This window comes from Phyllostomus discolor, chromosome 2 (assembly GCF_004126475.2).
Source record: "Phyllostomus discolor isolate MPI-MPIP mPhyDis1 chromosome 2, mPhyDis1.pri.v3, whole genome shotgun sequence".
Taxonomy (NCBI): Eukaryota; Metazoa; Chordata; class Mammalia; order Chiroptera; family Phyllostomidae; genus Phyllostomus; species Phyllostomus discolor.
The window spans coordinates 148,704,122-148,720,525 of NC_040904.2; the positions used below are offsets into that span (position 1 = coordinate 148,704,122).

A 16,404-nucleotide genomic window follows, 5' to 3' on the forward strand; every position below is an offset into this window, starting at 1 on the left:
CTCCTCCCCCACATTCCACGTCACAACCCAGTGACTGGGGTGCCCCACCAGGGTGAATATCTAAGGCTCTGCCCCTCACTACATAACAGGTGTGACCAGACCGCCCCCCTCAAAAAAAAAAATGGCTCAAATGGAAGAACAGATCAAAGCCCCAGAGCCAATACTTTTAAGTGACCAAGAGATAGCCAACCGACCAGATGCACAGTTCAAAGCACTGGTGATCAGGATGCTCACAGAACTGGTTCATTTTGGTTGCAAATTAGATGAAAAAATGAAGGTTACACTAAGTGAAATGAAAAATGCTCAGGGAACCAATAGTGATGTAAAGAAAACTGGGTCTCAAATCAATGGAGTGGACCAGAAGGAAGAAAAAAAAAATACAATCAGAAAAGAGTGAAGAAATAAGAATTCAAAAAAAATGAGGAGAGGCCTAGGAACCTCCAGGACATCTTAAACCATCTGAATTATAGGGGTACCAGAAGGGGAAGAGGAAGAGCAACAAGTGGAAAAGTTATTTGAACAAATAAGGAGAACTTCCCCATTCTGGCAAAGAAATAGACTTCCAGGAAGTCCAGGAAGCTCAGAGAGTCCCAAAGAAGTTGGACCCAAGGCAGCACAAACCAAAGCATATCATAATTACATTAGCCAAGGTAAAAATGAAGGAGAGAATTCTAGAAGCAGCAAGAGATAAGGGGACAGTCACCTACAAAGGAGTTCCCATCAGGCTGTCAGCTGATTTCTCAAAAGAGACCTTGCAGGCAAGAAGGGGCTGTAAATAAGTATCCCAAGTCATGAAAAGCAAGGATCTATATCTAAGATGACTCTATCCAGCAAAGCTTTCATTTAGAATGGAAGGTCAGATAAAGTGCTTCTCAGATAAGGTCAAGTTAAAGGAGTTCATCATCACCAAGCCCTTATTATATGAAATGTTAAAGGGACTTATCTAAGAAAAAGAAGATAAAAAATAAGAACAGTAAAAAGACAGCAAACTCACAATTATTAACAACCACACCTAAAACAAAAGCAAACTAAGCAAACAACTAGAACAGGAACAGAACCACAGAAATGGAGATCACATGGAAGGTTAGCAACAGGGTAGTGGGAGGAGAAGAGGGGGTGAAGGGTACAGAGAATAAGTAGCATGGATGGTAGGTAGAAAATAGCCAGGGGGAGGGTAAGAATAGTATGAGAAATGTACAAGCTAAAGAATTTATGACACATGAACATGAACTAAAGTGGGGGAATGTGGGTGGGAGAGGGTGTACAGGGTGGAGGGGAATGAAGGGGGGGAAATGGGACAACTGTAATAGCATAATCAATAAAGTATATATATAAAAAATTAAAATCCCAAAGCTTGGGAAATAAAAAAAGAAACAATAGAGCTGTGTTTAAAAACATTTTGGCCTTGGCCGGTGTGGCTTGGTTCATTGGGGCATCTTCCTATGCACTGAAAGTTCTTGGGTTTGATTCCCAGCCAGGGCACATACTTAGGTTGCAGGTTCAGTCCTCCAGTTGGGGCATGTATGGGAGGCAACCAACTGATGTCTGTTTGTCTGTCTGTCTCTCTCTGTCTCAAATCAGTAAATGTTTCATTGGGTAAGGATTGAAAAAATCATTTTCTCCGGAGGCCTCTCCAGTCTGCTGAGTGCATAGCACTGGCCCCTTGCCAGGAGAGTTGGAGCAAGAGCAACATGTCAGGACCTGAAAGATGGTGAACTATGCCCAGACAGGGTGAAGCCAGAGGAAGCTGGTGGAAGTCCATAGCAGTCGTGATGTGTAAATCGGTGGTCTGACCTGGGTATAGGGGTGAAAGACTAATCGAACCATCTGGTAGCTGGTTCCCTTCAAAGTTTCCCTCAGGATAGCTGGTGCCCTCACAGAACTCAAACCTCCTGCAGGGGGGAAATTATTTTGGACAGTGCAGGTAGGCATTTTAGTTGGAGAGAGCTTGTTTGTGAGTGACAGTAACCTCAACAAAATGCCCTTTTACACTGGCTCGCGTGAGAAAAAAAAGGGGGTTGGCTAGTTGAGAGCATACAATAAGCAACATCATGGACATCTCTAAGACAAAACGCACAACCAGGCCACCTAGGACATGGAAATTTCTAGAAATCCATCTTTCATTGGACTGCTTGCCACCTCTTCTTTCTGCTTGTTATATCTTTTGTTTTTCTCTGTAGAGTGGCTATTTCTGCTTCCCAAAATTTAAATGCAAATGTAATTTTGGTTTCTCAGGGTGTCAGTGCTAGCCAAAATTCTGTTTTATCTCTCAGTTCAAGCCTCCCTCCCATTATCATCTGACTTAGACTGTCTTAGTGTCCTAATTCCAAATCCTTTGGAAAGAGGACCTGACTGACCTTGTCTTGAGTCAAGAAGAATTTAATAGGCTTGTGGCTGGGAAGCAATTGCAAATATGGGGCATGCCTGGGCTGGACAAGTACTGTATTTTTAGGGCTATGAGACAGACTGGACCATAAGATGCACCTAGGTTTTAGAGGAGGAAAATAGGAAAAAAAAATTTGAAGCAAAAAATGTGGTAAGGTATTTAATAACCTGTGATCCTGCTCCATCATTGCCTCCCCCACCCCAACCCGCCTCCCACCACAGTGAGCCAGGTAAGCTACATTCGGACTATAAGACACACCCCCATTTCCCTCCCAAATTTGGTGGGGGGAAAGTGCGTCTTATAGTCCGAAAAATACAGTACCTCTGATTTGTCTCCCTTAGTAAGGAAAATCAAAGTAAGTCACATATACAGAACAGGCCAATCAAGAGCCCTCAGACTCCTAAAAATCCTCACCCATGGTTGCCTGCCGAGGTAGGTGATCCTGGCTAGTTATTTAAGCATAGATGGTTTTGGTTTTGACCATGTGACCCTGATTGCCTTCTCTTACCACCATTGGAAATGGAATCAGAAGAGGTCATGTGACAAAGAGCCCACCCATTGTCCGGGCAGTGACCTGAGTTGGCCTAGCCCCCAAATCTCTGCCCCGCAGGGACCTTGATCAGTCAAATTCTTTTCCTTCTAGAGTTGGAGTAGAAGCTGCAGAAAAAGACACAACAATAGCAATAAGCGAGGGTCCTAAAGTGAATTCTTGGCAAGGTAGGGTCTCTTTGAGGGGAAAACAGGCTGAAGTCATGAGTAATAGTAAGTTATAAACAAAAAAACTATGAGTTAGAGCACAGTTACAGAACAGAGATGGTAGCAATAGAGGTGGCTGAAGCAAAAACAAAAAACTGGGCGACTTTAGTGGAGAGACCCATAAATTGCAGGAGTATCAAGAATGCTCTGCTCCTAGAGCTAGGTTGCAGCCTTCCAGTTCTCCAACACCATGCTGAGGTCCTGAGCAAGGTCAGCTCCACTGTCCCTTTGTTCCCCTGAGATTCTTGTTTTTCTTATTGCCACAAGTGTCCTCCTAATTATTTTTCATGCTCCTTCATTACTTATGATCAAGGAAGTCTAACTAACCACAGATACTGAATATGTCACCTCTGTATTCTAATATGTACAGCCTAGGATTGAAAATAGTGGGAAGGAAGAAGAAAGACAACAAGTGAGTGAAAGACAGATGTATAAGGACTTGAACTGCTAAACGGAAAAATTGACCAATGGAGAGTCAGCTTGGTTACCTATCCATGCTTTTTTTGCTGGTATCTTCTGTGATTTTATGCTGTGACTCTCTGGCTTCCTAGGCCTTTACCTGCCCCTCTCACTACCTGGAGAGAGGTAGCAGAAAGAACAGCCTTTAAACCTGCTATTGAGACAGGTTAGTAAGCCAGGACAAGTGGAATAGGGAAACTGAGACAGGTAAATGGGCAAGCAGCTCAAAGCCATCTAGTAAATCATAAAATCCTACCTTCCCTAACCAAGGACACTTACTAGTCAGTGGCTTATGGACCTGGCTGGGAACTCAGTCAGTTACAGTGTCATCCTGATACATCAAGGTTGTGGGTCTGATCCCAGGTCAGGGCACATACAGGAATCAGCCAATGAATGCATAAATAAGTGAAATGACAAATCAATGTTTCTCTGCCTTTCTCTAAAATCAATAAATAAAATTTTTTTAAGAGTACATGGATTATACTTCTCCCAAACTAAAGGGTAAATAGTTTAAATCCCCCTACTCAAGGAGATAGATAGCAGAAATCCAATTAGTGCCATTTGAGCCAACCACATCCAAGGATAGATGAAGTCAGGGGAATAAATCTCATTTTGGCGCAGCTGCATAAAGCTGACGACTATTTTTATTGAGATCCTCCCCTAAGACCTCCCCTACATGCTCACCCTTTAAAACCCTGAAGATGAAGGCTCCTGTATACACCTTCCCTTTTGGGAGCACGCCTGCACTTCTCCTTTCCACCTCCTTCCCCTCAGGTGCATTACCTTTGCCTCTCTCTGAAGCTTCAAGGGCTCTTCTTTTGCTTCTGCAACTTGTTTCTTGGGTCTATGCAGCCCACCTGGCTGACTTCTACTACCTCTGTAATTTTCTAAATAAACTTTCTCTTCAATTTGAGTTCTTGGCTTTGAGTTCTTTCTTTGTGGAACTCAAGAACCAAGGTCCAGTTTCAAAGCCAACATGGTGGGTGACACTCCAGCCTTGGAGTGTTACTGTTGTTTCATCAGTAGCTTTAGGGAAGAATCAGAGGTGATCAAAAGCTGAAGTCTCTATGAAGGGGATTTAAGGCCCAAGTCTTTATCCTTCATCATCACTGAATGGACTAACTGAATGCTCATCACTCATGACACACAGCTACATGCCCTAAGTTTCAGGATGATCATTTAAGATTTTACTGCCTTCCCCAGCAATTTGTCATGACAAAATGGCTTATTAATCACAGTTAAAACAGTCTAGGGTATGGTAAAGGTATTTTGTTTTGTTCTTGTGAGAGATTTACTTCTTAAGGTAAGTCCAAAATATCCAACATATTGAAGTGTAAATACTTAGAAAATGTACTTACACAACAAAAAGTAAAAACATTTAAGAGACCATATATTTGCCTATGGGCTTAATAAAATATTTTAAAATATTTTGTTTTATAGTCACACATTTTAATACAAATTTCTTTATTTTGTATCCAATAGAAAAGCATGTTTAGAATCTATTTACAACACTATACATTTGAATATATTATATACAGTTAATGAATTTAATGACAATGGGCAGGGAAACACAATATATATGGAAGAATATGCCTGTACATGGTTTATTATCATGGCCCTTTGTGTTACTGAATCTTTACTGTAGTAATAAATACAGTCTATATTTACACATCTTATAAAACATCTCATAAATGTATTTTTTCAATTCCAAGTTAAAACATCTGATCAAAATAAACATGCTTATATAAAAATAAATCTACCTAACAGTATTTTGGTTTGGGTGTATTGAAGCTAATATAGTATAATAAAGTTATGAATTAATCCTTTGACCTTTAGTATTTAATAATTTTGCCTCTTAAAATACCTAACACATGTATTAAATATGAAATAAGCAGAGAAGTTATGTTCCTGATGTCAAATGGGCTGATCAAAGACAGCACGGCTAAAACCAAGCTATATAAATGGGGTAACGTGTTACCACGTTGCTGCTGTGTCCAGAGTGGTTTCAGACATCATTGCTAGAGCTGCTAGAGATACATGTGTGAGAAGTTATGTCAGTGGATTTAATTTATGTCATGTCTGCACTTGATCATTACCTTAAGATGTATATCAGCTTGAATCAACTGATAAAACCTCCTGCAAAAAATGTGCACTCACCCAGGAGAAAGGAAAAAAAAAATCCCAGGTTGCTTACCCTCTTTACTAAGTATGTCCATTGCCGGCAATGGAATTTTCTTCTGAGTTTTGGGCACCAGGGAGTTAAATTGAGCTTGATAAGCAAACCTCACCTATAGAGGGCTGCCTTTATGGCAATTTAAGAATTTAAGTTCATTTCCCTTTCTAAATATTTGTAAGCAGTTTTATTCAACTGAAGATGGAACCATCTAGTGCAGATAAATAAAACCTGGCATTTCTAAAAATGAAGTGAATATTAGTAAATTAATAATGCCTTCTATTAGCCATTCCCAGGGAGATTGGTAACATGGGATGATCCTTTCTGAGGAAAGGCCCAGGAGGACTGAAACACCTCCATGTGGTCAGGAAAATGGAATCCTATCCGTCACAGTCTTCATTCGGTACTGCAGGCCATTGAAAATCTTTATTGTCCTAATACCTCCAACCACCTTTTAAGGGGTTTAGGGGTTTAAAGCCTCTTTTGAGAGCAAGGATCCCCCCCATTAAATTGGTGAGTTTTAAAAAACTTCAATCGAAATCACTGAGAACCATTTTTGAACATTTCAATCTGCTTTAAAAAAAATTCTGGGCTTACCTAAATAGTGTGTCTAACCTATCTCTTTGCTGAACAAATTATACAAGCAGCATTTAGACTTGTTTTTCACTCTCCAGCCTCAGTAAGTTTTCAGCTTTCTCACACTAAGAGATTTAAAACAAAATCAAGTTTTAACTACACTCTTTTTAGTTACTGCTCTGATATACTCAATCTCACATTTTGGGGTTTTCAATTTTTGAAAACTTTTTCTCACACATATGAATTAGAGACATGGGACAAATGCCACAGATGAAAGATGACAGCTTTCGGTCACTGGATAAGCTGATGGTGACCCAGAATTGGAAGGCAGGTCGTAGGCTATGCTGGCACTGGTGAATGTCACCAAGGCTTGGGTGGAGTCACAGGACTGTTTCTCCACATCATCAGAGTTAATAGACATCAGGCTTGGGTGTTTCGATCTTGTCCAGAAGTGGGCTTGCTTTCCCAGGCTCCCCAAGTCCTCCTTAAAATGGGGGTTGAAGAGGATGTAGAGGAGGGGATTGAGACAGGCAGGAAGTGGGCCAATCACCAGGAGGATAAACTTAATGACTTCAGGACTGATGAACGTGAGGTTCAGTAAAGAAGAGAAGGACAAGAAAGCCACGGGGCAATAAAGAATACAGTTGGTGAAGAGCAGGAGCGCAATGTGCTTCACCATAGAACAGTCCCAAATATTCTCCAGGTCGCCCTTTTCCAAGTTGCAGTAGAGCTTGGTGTAGGCGATGGTCATCACGAGGAAGCAAAGGGAGTTGAGCAGGACGAGAGAGACCATGTAGCCGGTGGTGCTGGGCTCCCCGAAGGGCAGCGGCAGGCAGAGCGGGGAGGCGCTGTACTCGCTGCCGCCCAGCAGGGGCACCGTAGCGATAGTCAGGGCCAGCACCGCGCAAAGCAAAATGACTGCTTTCAGACTGGAAAAAGGAGTTTTCGTTTCAAATTTTGCAGAGTATTTCACCGAGAACCCACGCTCCAGCGCTGCCAGAGTCAGCAGGAAAACAGATGATTCTGAAGCAAAAATGGACAAAAACCCGACGACTTGGCAACCTACCCCTTGCTCCCACCACGCACCGTGCCGTGCAAAGCTGCCAAATGTGACCGCGTCCACGCCAGCCAGCACAGCACTGGAGACCCCCATGAGCATGTTCACCGCTGCTATTAACCCAATTAGCAGTTTGATGGAGGAAATGTACAGAGGGGCTCGGAACACTGTTGAAGTCACCAAGGCGTTACAAGTAAGCGCCAAAACTGCAATGGTCCACACTCCAATTCTGATCAGCCAGCTACCGAACAGGTATTCGCAGAGTTTGAAGGGGCCTAGAAGTCCAAGGAAGAAAAAGACTGGGCATTACATTACGGCTTACGACTTTTGTCAATTACCTGTTTGTTTCTCTTATTGGGACTCCAAGCAATAGTGGCAGATAGAAGCCACAGAGACACCCAGTTTCCTTGTGGCACACTCCATTTTCTTCAACCACTGTCATTACTGCCTTTGGTGGCAATGATGGGGTTAGCACACCCAGGTGTTCATGTTTTCAGTGGAACTTAAGTCGCTCAGTTAAGGGCCTCCAAATACCGCAGTGGTGGAGCCAGGTAAAAACCCAGGTCTCCTGGGCTTTTTAGTATTTTATTTTTTCTCTTTCGGAGTGCTTCAAGAAGATTCTGTAGGCAGGGAAGGAGAATCCTAGGCAAATACTCCATAATATTAGAAGAGGATGTATGGATAGTATGAAGGCAAGTTTCTTGAAAATCTTGCCTTAGGTTTGGAATGGCATTTGATGTTTGAGAGCAAGGGACATTCTAACCGTTGGGCATAAAATATTAACCTTCCCAACTGTCTTTTTTTTTTTTTCAACTGGCCCTTCCTATTTCTGGAAATGGGACAATTTATGAAATCTGTATATACAGATATTTTTTACTTATATGTAGAAACTCTTATTTGCTTTAACCAAATGGCTATTTAGGGAAGAAATCATTTTTAAAAAATCAGTGATTACAGGAAGCAAGACTGTTGCTTAGTAGTTCAGGCCAAATTGCAAATGTAATTTTAAAAATTACACATGCGTCCAGCCACAGTTTCCATTAACCTGAATCAAAGTCTCCCACAAAAATTTTATTTATGAATGGAGACGAACCCCAGGGAATGAATGCATGTATTTTAAAGGTCCCCATGGGGCAGGACATTGAGTAGCCACAAAGGGAGCACAGATTTCGCTTTGAGGTGCAGCCACATGTCATTGATGGCCTCAGAGTCAATGGTGGGGATTGCCATGGAGGCCGTTCTGGTGTCTTTCTCACCTGGGGAAGGGGAGCATTGCACTGAGTGAAGGGCTTTCAGGTCTTCCTCAAAGTCAAGCAGGAGATCTTCAAGATCACGCTCATCTGTAGGAATGAGAAGTCCTGGAATGATTAGTTTTGCCTCTCTTTTCATGGGACAAGGTACCAGGGAGGAGGGTTCTGGATTGCTCTTAAACATGAAGGGTTACAAAGGGAATGGAACGTCAGACATCCAGCTCTTTCCTGGGCTCTGGCTTTCTTGCAAGTCTGCTATATGGTTGCTTTTGGATGTTCTAGTCAGGCTACCATATGATATAGTATTCCAGCAAAGCTGGGGGTAAGGGAAAATAACCTTGGATGCCAGGTCCTAACATCTAAGCTCTCTCATTCCGCCCTTGTTCCTTGGGGCTCACAACGGCCCCACATGACACTGACCTAATTTGGGGAAAGGCTGTGAACCTCTCCAGTGCAAGAACATTTCTACCCTATTTTCCAGCACTTGGATAGCTACAGTAAAGTGTTCTGGGCTGCGTTCTCTGATGGCGCTTGGTTTAGGTATGCATGAAACAGGAGTTTTGTGATCTAACACACTTTTCAAACATGCTGATTTAATCATGGGGCTTGGGCATAAGTACTTTTTAAAGTACTTATTAAAGTACTTTAAAGTTTCCATGTGATTCCAATAGGTGGCCCAAGGCTGAGCGTTACTGTTCTTGAAAATAAACTCCACGAAGAACCTTGTATCGCCTGTTCATTGTATACCTCTAGGGCCTAGAACACTGCCTGGCACATAGTAGGCACTCTAATTGTTTTACTTTACTTTTTTTAACTTTAAACAAATTTTATTACACAAAGCTCACATAATTGGATATTTCTCTACTTTGTACACAATTATTCTTACTCTCCACAGAAAGGCTGCTTAACTTCTCATGAGGTGATGGCAAGCACTAAAATCCTGATTTTAACAGAATAGTAGTAAAAATACCTCAGTGATTTAAGTTGAAAGCAGTACATTGGTACATGGCTCTTGCACTTTGTTATCAGGAATGTACAAATGTATTTTATTCAAAAATACAAAATAAATTATCTGTAGGCATGGACGATGACAGCAGTAAACCATTGTATGTTGTCAACTGAAACCAGTAACAGATGGTCATAGTGATTTTCTTAAACATCAGCCAGCCTTTTCTCCCGTCATTTCCTTCAACTGACTTCTCTGAAGTTAGAGGTGAGGAGCCCTGCCTGGAGCTTCCTCTGACAGTTCTCAGTACTAATGGTAAAGCACTATTCCAAAACTAGAACATGCCACCTCCCATACCGCCTCCCATTCCGCCCATGCCGCCCATGCCAGGGTCTTTCTCTTCTTTCGGAATTTCTGTGACTACAACTTCTGCTGTTGTTAACACAGAGGCCACTCCAGCAGCATCCAATAAAGCAGTTCTTACAACCTTAGTTGGATCAATGATTCCTTTTTCCACCATATCCACGAAATCTCCAAGCATAGCGTCATAACCAACTTCTGAGGAACTCTGCATAATTTTCTCAACTATCAACGATCCCTCAACACCCGCATTCTTAGCAATGGTCATTGCAGGAATTCTGAGTGCTTTTTTAATAATTTCTATACCAATTTTTTGATCTTCATTAGCTGGAGTTAACGAGTCCAAGGGTGGAATGCACCGAAGCAGGGCACAACCCCCTCCCAGAACAATGCCTTCCTCAACAGCAGCTCGTGTAGCATTGAGGGCATCTGTTACTCTTTCTTTTCATTCACTTCAACATCACTTGTCCCACCAACCTTCAGCACAGCTACCCCATCTGAGAGTTTTGCTAGACGTTCATTTAGCTTTTCCTTTTCATATTCACTAGTTGTGACATCCAACTGCTCAATGATTTCTTGAATACGTTTTTCAATTTGAGCCTTGTCACCTTTTCCTTTCAGGAGCATGGCATTATCTTTGGTCACAATGACCTCACCAACTTTTCCTAAGTCATGAGCCTGAACATCTTCAAGATTGAGAGTTAATCCTTCTTCTCCAAACACTGCACCCCCAGTAGCAATAGCCATGTCTTTAAGCTGGTTCTTTCTTTTGTCACCAAAACCTGGAGCTTTGACTGCTACAACTTGAAGACCAACTTTTAGCCTATTCAAAACAAGTGTACTTAGAGCTTCTCCATCAACATCTTCAGCAATTATGACCAAGGGCTTACGGTGAGCATTGGCAATTTCAAGAGCAGGTACAATGGACTGAACACTAGAAATTTTCTTTTCACTCAGTAGGACATAGGCATCTTGGAATTCACATTTCTGACCTTTTGCTGTATTAATAAAGTATGGAGAAATATAACCTCGATCAAACTTCATGCCTTCAATAATTTCTAACGCATCGTTCAGTGTTTTCCCATCCTTTACTGTGATGATGCCCTTTCTTCCAACCTTTTTCATTGCATCAGAAATTATGTTGCCAATTTCTTTGTCTCCATTTGCAGAAATTGTAGCAACCTGAGCTATTTCTTCAGGGGTCGTCACAGGTTTGGACTGTTTCTTAAGTTCAGAAATTACAGCATCAACAGCTAACATCACACCTCTCCTGATCTCCACTGGATTAGCACCTTTACTAATCTTCTCAAAACCCTCCTTGGCAATAGCACGTGCCAGCACAGTAGCAGTGGTGGTGCCATCACCAGCTTCTTCATTTGTATTATTGGCAACATCTTGAACAAGTTTGGCGCCAATATTTTTATATTTGTCTTTTAAGTCAATGGACTTTGCAACAGTCACACCATCTTTTGTTACTTTGGGACTTCCCCAGCTCTGTTCAATTATCACTGTTCTTCTCTTTGGCCCCTTGGTAACAGCTACAGCATCGGCTAAAAGGTCTACACCTTGAAGCATTAAGGCTCGGGCATCTGCACCAAATTTTACATCTTTGGCATAAGCTCAAGTGAGATGAGGAGCCAGTTCCCTGGACATCAGCCTAATTTGTCGAAGGACTTTGTGTAATCGAAGCATTTCTGCGGGGCAGCGGCCAGGTGTGCGAGTGGCTAGGCAGGCCGTCGGCGGCGAGTGAGAGTTACTTTATTTTTTTAAGAGCAAAAAGCTAAAGTAACAACAAGTGCAAGACACATGCTGTGGCCCAAAACAAAAAAGCCAAGGGCCAAAATACCAGCTTCTTTAACTGATGTGTGTAGGAAGAAATGTGAAGGTTACGTGCAGAGAGACTGAGTCATACTTGCTTGGGAATCAACGGATCATTAAGGCCCGAAGGAATGAAAGCCAGTCTGTGCAAACATGCAGAGTTGGCAGGAAAAGGAAAACCGAGGCTGCCCAGAGGGCCTCCTCATGACCACAGGTGTGGTTTGAGGTACGTTGGTGTCTATTTAAGTAAGGTCTTACTTCAAGGAAAGCCAAGTGCTTTACAGACATTATCTCATTTCACCTTCCCGACAGATCCCCCTGTGGGGGGTAAGAGGGGGGAATGTTTTGGAATTAGTTAGATAAGAAGTTGGATTCTTAAGCCCTTCTGCCGAAATATGGAGGCATCTAAAATGCCTATATCCTGTACATAACAATGAAAATGGATTCTATCTTCTGAAGAAAAGAGCCCAGAAGTATGTTTGAAGAAAAAGTATCCACAGAGAGAAGGCCCTTTTAAAAGTTTATGGAACTATTGGTCTCATTATTAATAATTACCTAATAATTATACAATATATAATAAGGGTTATAAGGGAGATCTAATAAATATAAGGAAGTTTTAGAGTGAAAGCACAAGGAGCTTTCTCTCTCTCTGGGTGTCTTAAAGGTGGCATGGATTCCCAGCACGGATTCCCAGCATGGACTCCCAGCATGGATTCCCAAGGAAGTGTCTGGAGTTCAGATGATCTGTTTGATGACTTTTCAAGACACTTCCAGACACAATTTCATCACCAGGACAGTTGGTCTTACCTTGGACTTGAAACATTCCACCATCTTTCTTATGAAGATCATCTGTAGTGCTGTTGTCTCCTTTATTCCATTGATTAGAAATTTTATAGACATTCTCACACACTCCAAATGCACAGCACTGGTAAGCATAAGGCATTTCTATAACCCTTTAAATGAACAAAACCAAAGGAAAAAACATACACTTAAGAAGTAAATTGTTAAATACGGTGTTCATCTTCTTTCACTCATTAATTCTACTTTTGGATTTCAGCCTCAATAAATAAAATATTAACTATGTGCATAAAGGTGTTTTTATTACAATGCTATTTATAACAATGGAATTATTAAAAATTATTGCCCTGAAATGTTAATAATTATTGAGGTTGAGTGACAGGTATATTTTTCTCTACTTTTAGGTTTGAAAATTTCCATAATAAAATAGTTAAAAAATAACTGCTGGGAAAATTGTAGCATCATTAAAAAGTGCTTAAGGTATAACAAAATGTTAAGTGATGAAAACATAAAAGTTCATATATGTACTATGATTCTAACAATTAAAAATACATTGGAGCCCTGGTTGGTGTGGCTCAGGGGATTAAGTGCTGGCCTGTGAACCAAGGGGTCACTGGTTCGAATCCCAGTCAGGGCACATGCCTGGGTTGAGGGTCAGGTCCCCGATTTGAGGTGTGTGAGAGGCAGCCGGTTGATATTTCTCTCACACATCAATGTTTTTCCCTCTCTCTTGCACCCTTTCCTTCCCATCTCTCTAAAAATAAATAAATAAGATCTTAAAAAAATACATTGGAAACAAAGTCTGGAAGGAAATAGCATAAAAAGTTGTTTAAGGGTATTTTTAGATTTTTTCCCCCTCTTCTACTTTCCAAATTCTCTTTTGGGGTTATGGTTTTGAAAGTACATAAAGAGTACTTTGATTAAAAAAGAATTTATGTATGTATAATCCTTCAAGGGATGTCTATTGATAATAACCATAACAGATTTTAAAGAGCATTACTTCCTCAAGCAAATATTAATTTAGTACATTTTATTAGAGTATATACACAAGCTAGATGAATTTAAAAATGTAAACAGGAGTACAGTAATGTTATTATGTTATTTAATTACATGTCCTAGTTTATGTCCCATGGATCCATGGTTTTCAAACGCTCTCCATGAACTCCATGATTCCGGGAGGCATCTCCGAAAACCCGGCAGTGTGGTCAGGAAGACCCACTCTCCCACTCTGGAACTCGCCTGAATGATGCCTTGGGGCAGGGGACTTGAGGGCATGAAATGCAATTCAAAAGAGTCCCATGACCTCATAAATTTTGAAAACCACTATAACACGTCTGTTATTTCACATGACCACAAATGTATCTTATTAGTTTTAATGATAAACTCACTTGAGTTCTGGAAAGTTTTCAGATGATATCAAGCTCTGTAAGGCATGATTTCCTGTTAATTTTAAGTGAGTTAAACCATGTAACCCAGTTACAGGAAAAGACGACAGGCGGTTGGACGATAGGTCCCTGCAAAACATCAAACAGCAATTGGCTTTTAGTCCGTGCTAGCATAAAGTGCTCATGTTAAAAAAGCAACCTTACAATTATTAAACTGTTCCGTAGAAACTTCTGAGCAGGGTCCTCCCTTAAAATGGTAAAAGTAACCGTCTTGTTTTTAGTTCCTATACTTTTTTGGTGTACAATCAGAATTGCAGAGGGAAAATGCTTTGGTCCCATCCACATAGGAATTTCTATATTCAGTTGAGTTTGGCTAGGGGTGGGGGAGATCTAAAGTGAAGTGTGGCAGGTGCTACATCTAGTTTGGAAAGTGATGCCACTGACTGGATTAAGTTAGGGGTGAGGGGAAAAATGTTGTTGAGGATTTATCCCCTTCCCCTTAACTCCTATTTGACCAATTCCTTCTTTTTCTATTCGACAAGGGAGATGGAGGGAAGAAAGAGCAAGAGGTGGAAACGGAGGGAAAACAGGGACAGAAAGGTTTTCTATTGGTCAAGATGGCCAACTATAAAATGAAAACCCTTTAGAAAAATATTGACATCTTAGTCCATTCCACCTGACCTCTCAGCAAAAAATGCAAAATTTTGGTCTGACAGCTCCAGTGTGGAGGACACTGAGTGCTGGGCAATTCGCACTGTGGGCTTAGGTGGTCCCTCACTATTAAAAGACCTGCCATAAACCAGCAATACAATACTCACAGCTTTCTTAGAGATGGCAAAGTCGAAAATGCATTGGGGTGAATCACGACAATTTTGTTCCAAGCTAAATTCCTATTTAAAAGAAAAAGTGAGATGGTTATACATTTAAAAAATGACTGTGTGAAGTTTTACCATATATATTCATTCTTCTAACAAAATTTAATTTTAATTCAGGACAGGAACAATTAACTTGTCAAATCATCCTTCAGATAAAAATACTAATAGTATGAAATTATTAAAGAGAACTTTAGAGCAACCTTGTTTAAATCAATCAAGGAAAATTATTCAGGTGGATATTTTAGTTTTTAACCTCTTCTTGCTAAAAAGTTGACTTTAACATGGCTGTAAAATTTTATTAGGGCATTTCTAAGATGAGTGGGGGTAGGGGTGTGGGAAGAGATAGGAACTTCTGAGTAATCAGGTGGTATGCTCTGTCAAGTAAGCACATTTTAAGTTAAAAAATGTCCCTGGATATGTAATGAAATTCAATAAGAATTTGTCTATTTTGTCTACATTGCTCATGTATGTCAGGCCTTAAGAAAATCAGAGAAGCTTTTAAAAAAATCCTAGTAAACAAGACAGACATTTATCTTTAAAAAACTTATTTATTTATTTTTAGTGAGAGGGGAATAGAGGGAGAAAGAAAGGGAGAGAAACATCAGTTGGTTGCCTCTTGCATGAGGGCTTGCAACCCAGGTATGTGCCCCAGCTGGAATTGAACTGGCAACCTTTCACCTTGTGGGACAATGCCCAACTAACTGAGCCATGTTGGCTAGGGCTGACATTTAAATTCTTAATTGGGAAATGAATGAAAGAGGGGCTAGCATGCATTGAAAATAAAATCCTTTGATGACAAAGAAAATTTATAGTGTAAGGAGAAGTAACATTCCCATACCTCTCCCCTCCACAGATATATATATATTTATATATATATAAAATTTCACAGGAATAAGAACTTCTACATTTTAAAAATGGAGCAAAGAACTTAAAATTTCTGTTTTTAGATGTCTAACTAAAAAAGGTAACAAAAGTGTAGACATTTGAATAAATTAAAAGAGACCTGCGATCCAAGGTGGCACCTTCTCCCAGGATAAAACTGAAATTACAACTAAATTATAGAACAATCTAGCTGAACAACCAGCTGAAGCTGGTTCAGTCTTAGTTATAAGAACAGAAGTCTTATAACTAAGGATTTATAGGAGAAGCCACATAGAGCCTGGTAGGAAGGGCAGAGAAGTGAAAAGTGCTGGCTCTGTTCCCATGGGAGGCAGCTGAGATTCTGGAGGAATATCTCATCTGCAAAGGTCCCCCCTTAAGACCAAAGGGTTTCAACCTCATGCAAGGCTCCCAGCCTGGAGAACCAGAGCTGGAAAGAGAAGCCCACTTAACAAGTGGGGACTCTTTCTGCCAGGGAGAGATGGGAATCTGCTAGAAACTCAGGGGCCCTTTTAAAAGGCCAGTGTAAATATCAGAGGGTAAAAACTCAGAGGGTGGTGTGGCTTCAAGAAGACTTAGAGGCAGCTGCCAACGTCCCGTTAGCTGAGTCCCTCACCCATACCACACACAGACACCATCTTTCCTGGGTTGAGCACTCCTCTCCATACAGCACCAGCCGAAGTGAA

General features: G+C 41.0%; 2 protein-coding genes across 2 annotated transcripts in view; both read right to left on the bottom strand.

Moving 5' to 3' along the window:
• Positions 1 to 6,495: 6,495 nt before the first annotated feature.
• Positions 6,496 to 16,404, bottom strand: part of LGR5 (leucine rich repeat containing G protein-coupled receptor 5) — a 144,822-nt gene continuing 134,913 nt past the window's right edge. Inside the window, exons 14-18 of the mRNA XM_028531842.2 lie at positions 14,783 to 14,854; positions 13,968 to 14,093; positions 12,589 to 12,734; positions 8,664 to 8,747; positions 6,496 to 7,682 (exon numbers count right to left, since the gene is read on the bottom strand). Coding sequence (XP_028387643.1) covers positions 6,595 to 7,682; positions 8,664 to 8,747; positions 12,589 to 12,734; positions 13,968 to 14,093; positions 14,783 to 14,854 — 1,516 coding nt within the window. The 3' untranslated portion in view covers positions 6,496 to 6,594. The remainder of the gene's footprint in view (positions 7,683 to 8,663; positions 8,748 to 12,588; positions 12,735 to 13,967; positions 14,094 to 14,782; positions 14,855 to 16,404) is intronic.
• On the bottom strand, positions 9,463 to 11,719 carry LOC114512778 (60 kDa heat shock protein, mitochondrial-like). The gene is given in 2 exon segments (XM_036018679.1): positions 9,463 to 10,404; positions 10,407 to 11,719. Coding segments are annotated over 2 exon segments (1,599 nt in total). The 5' UTR covers positions 11,539 to 11,719; the 3' UTR covers positions 9,463 to 9,937.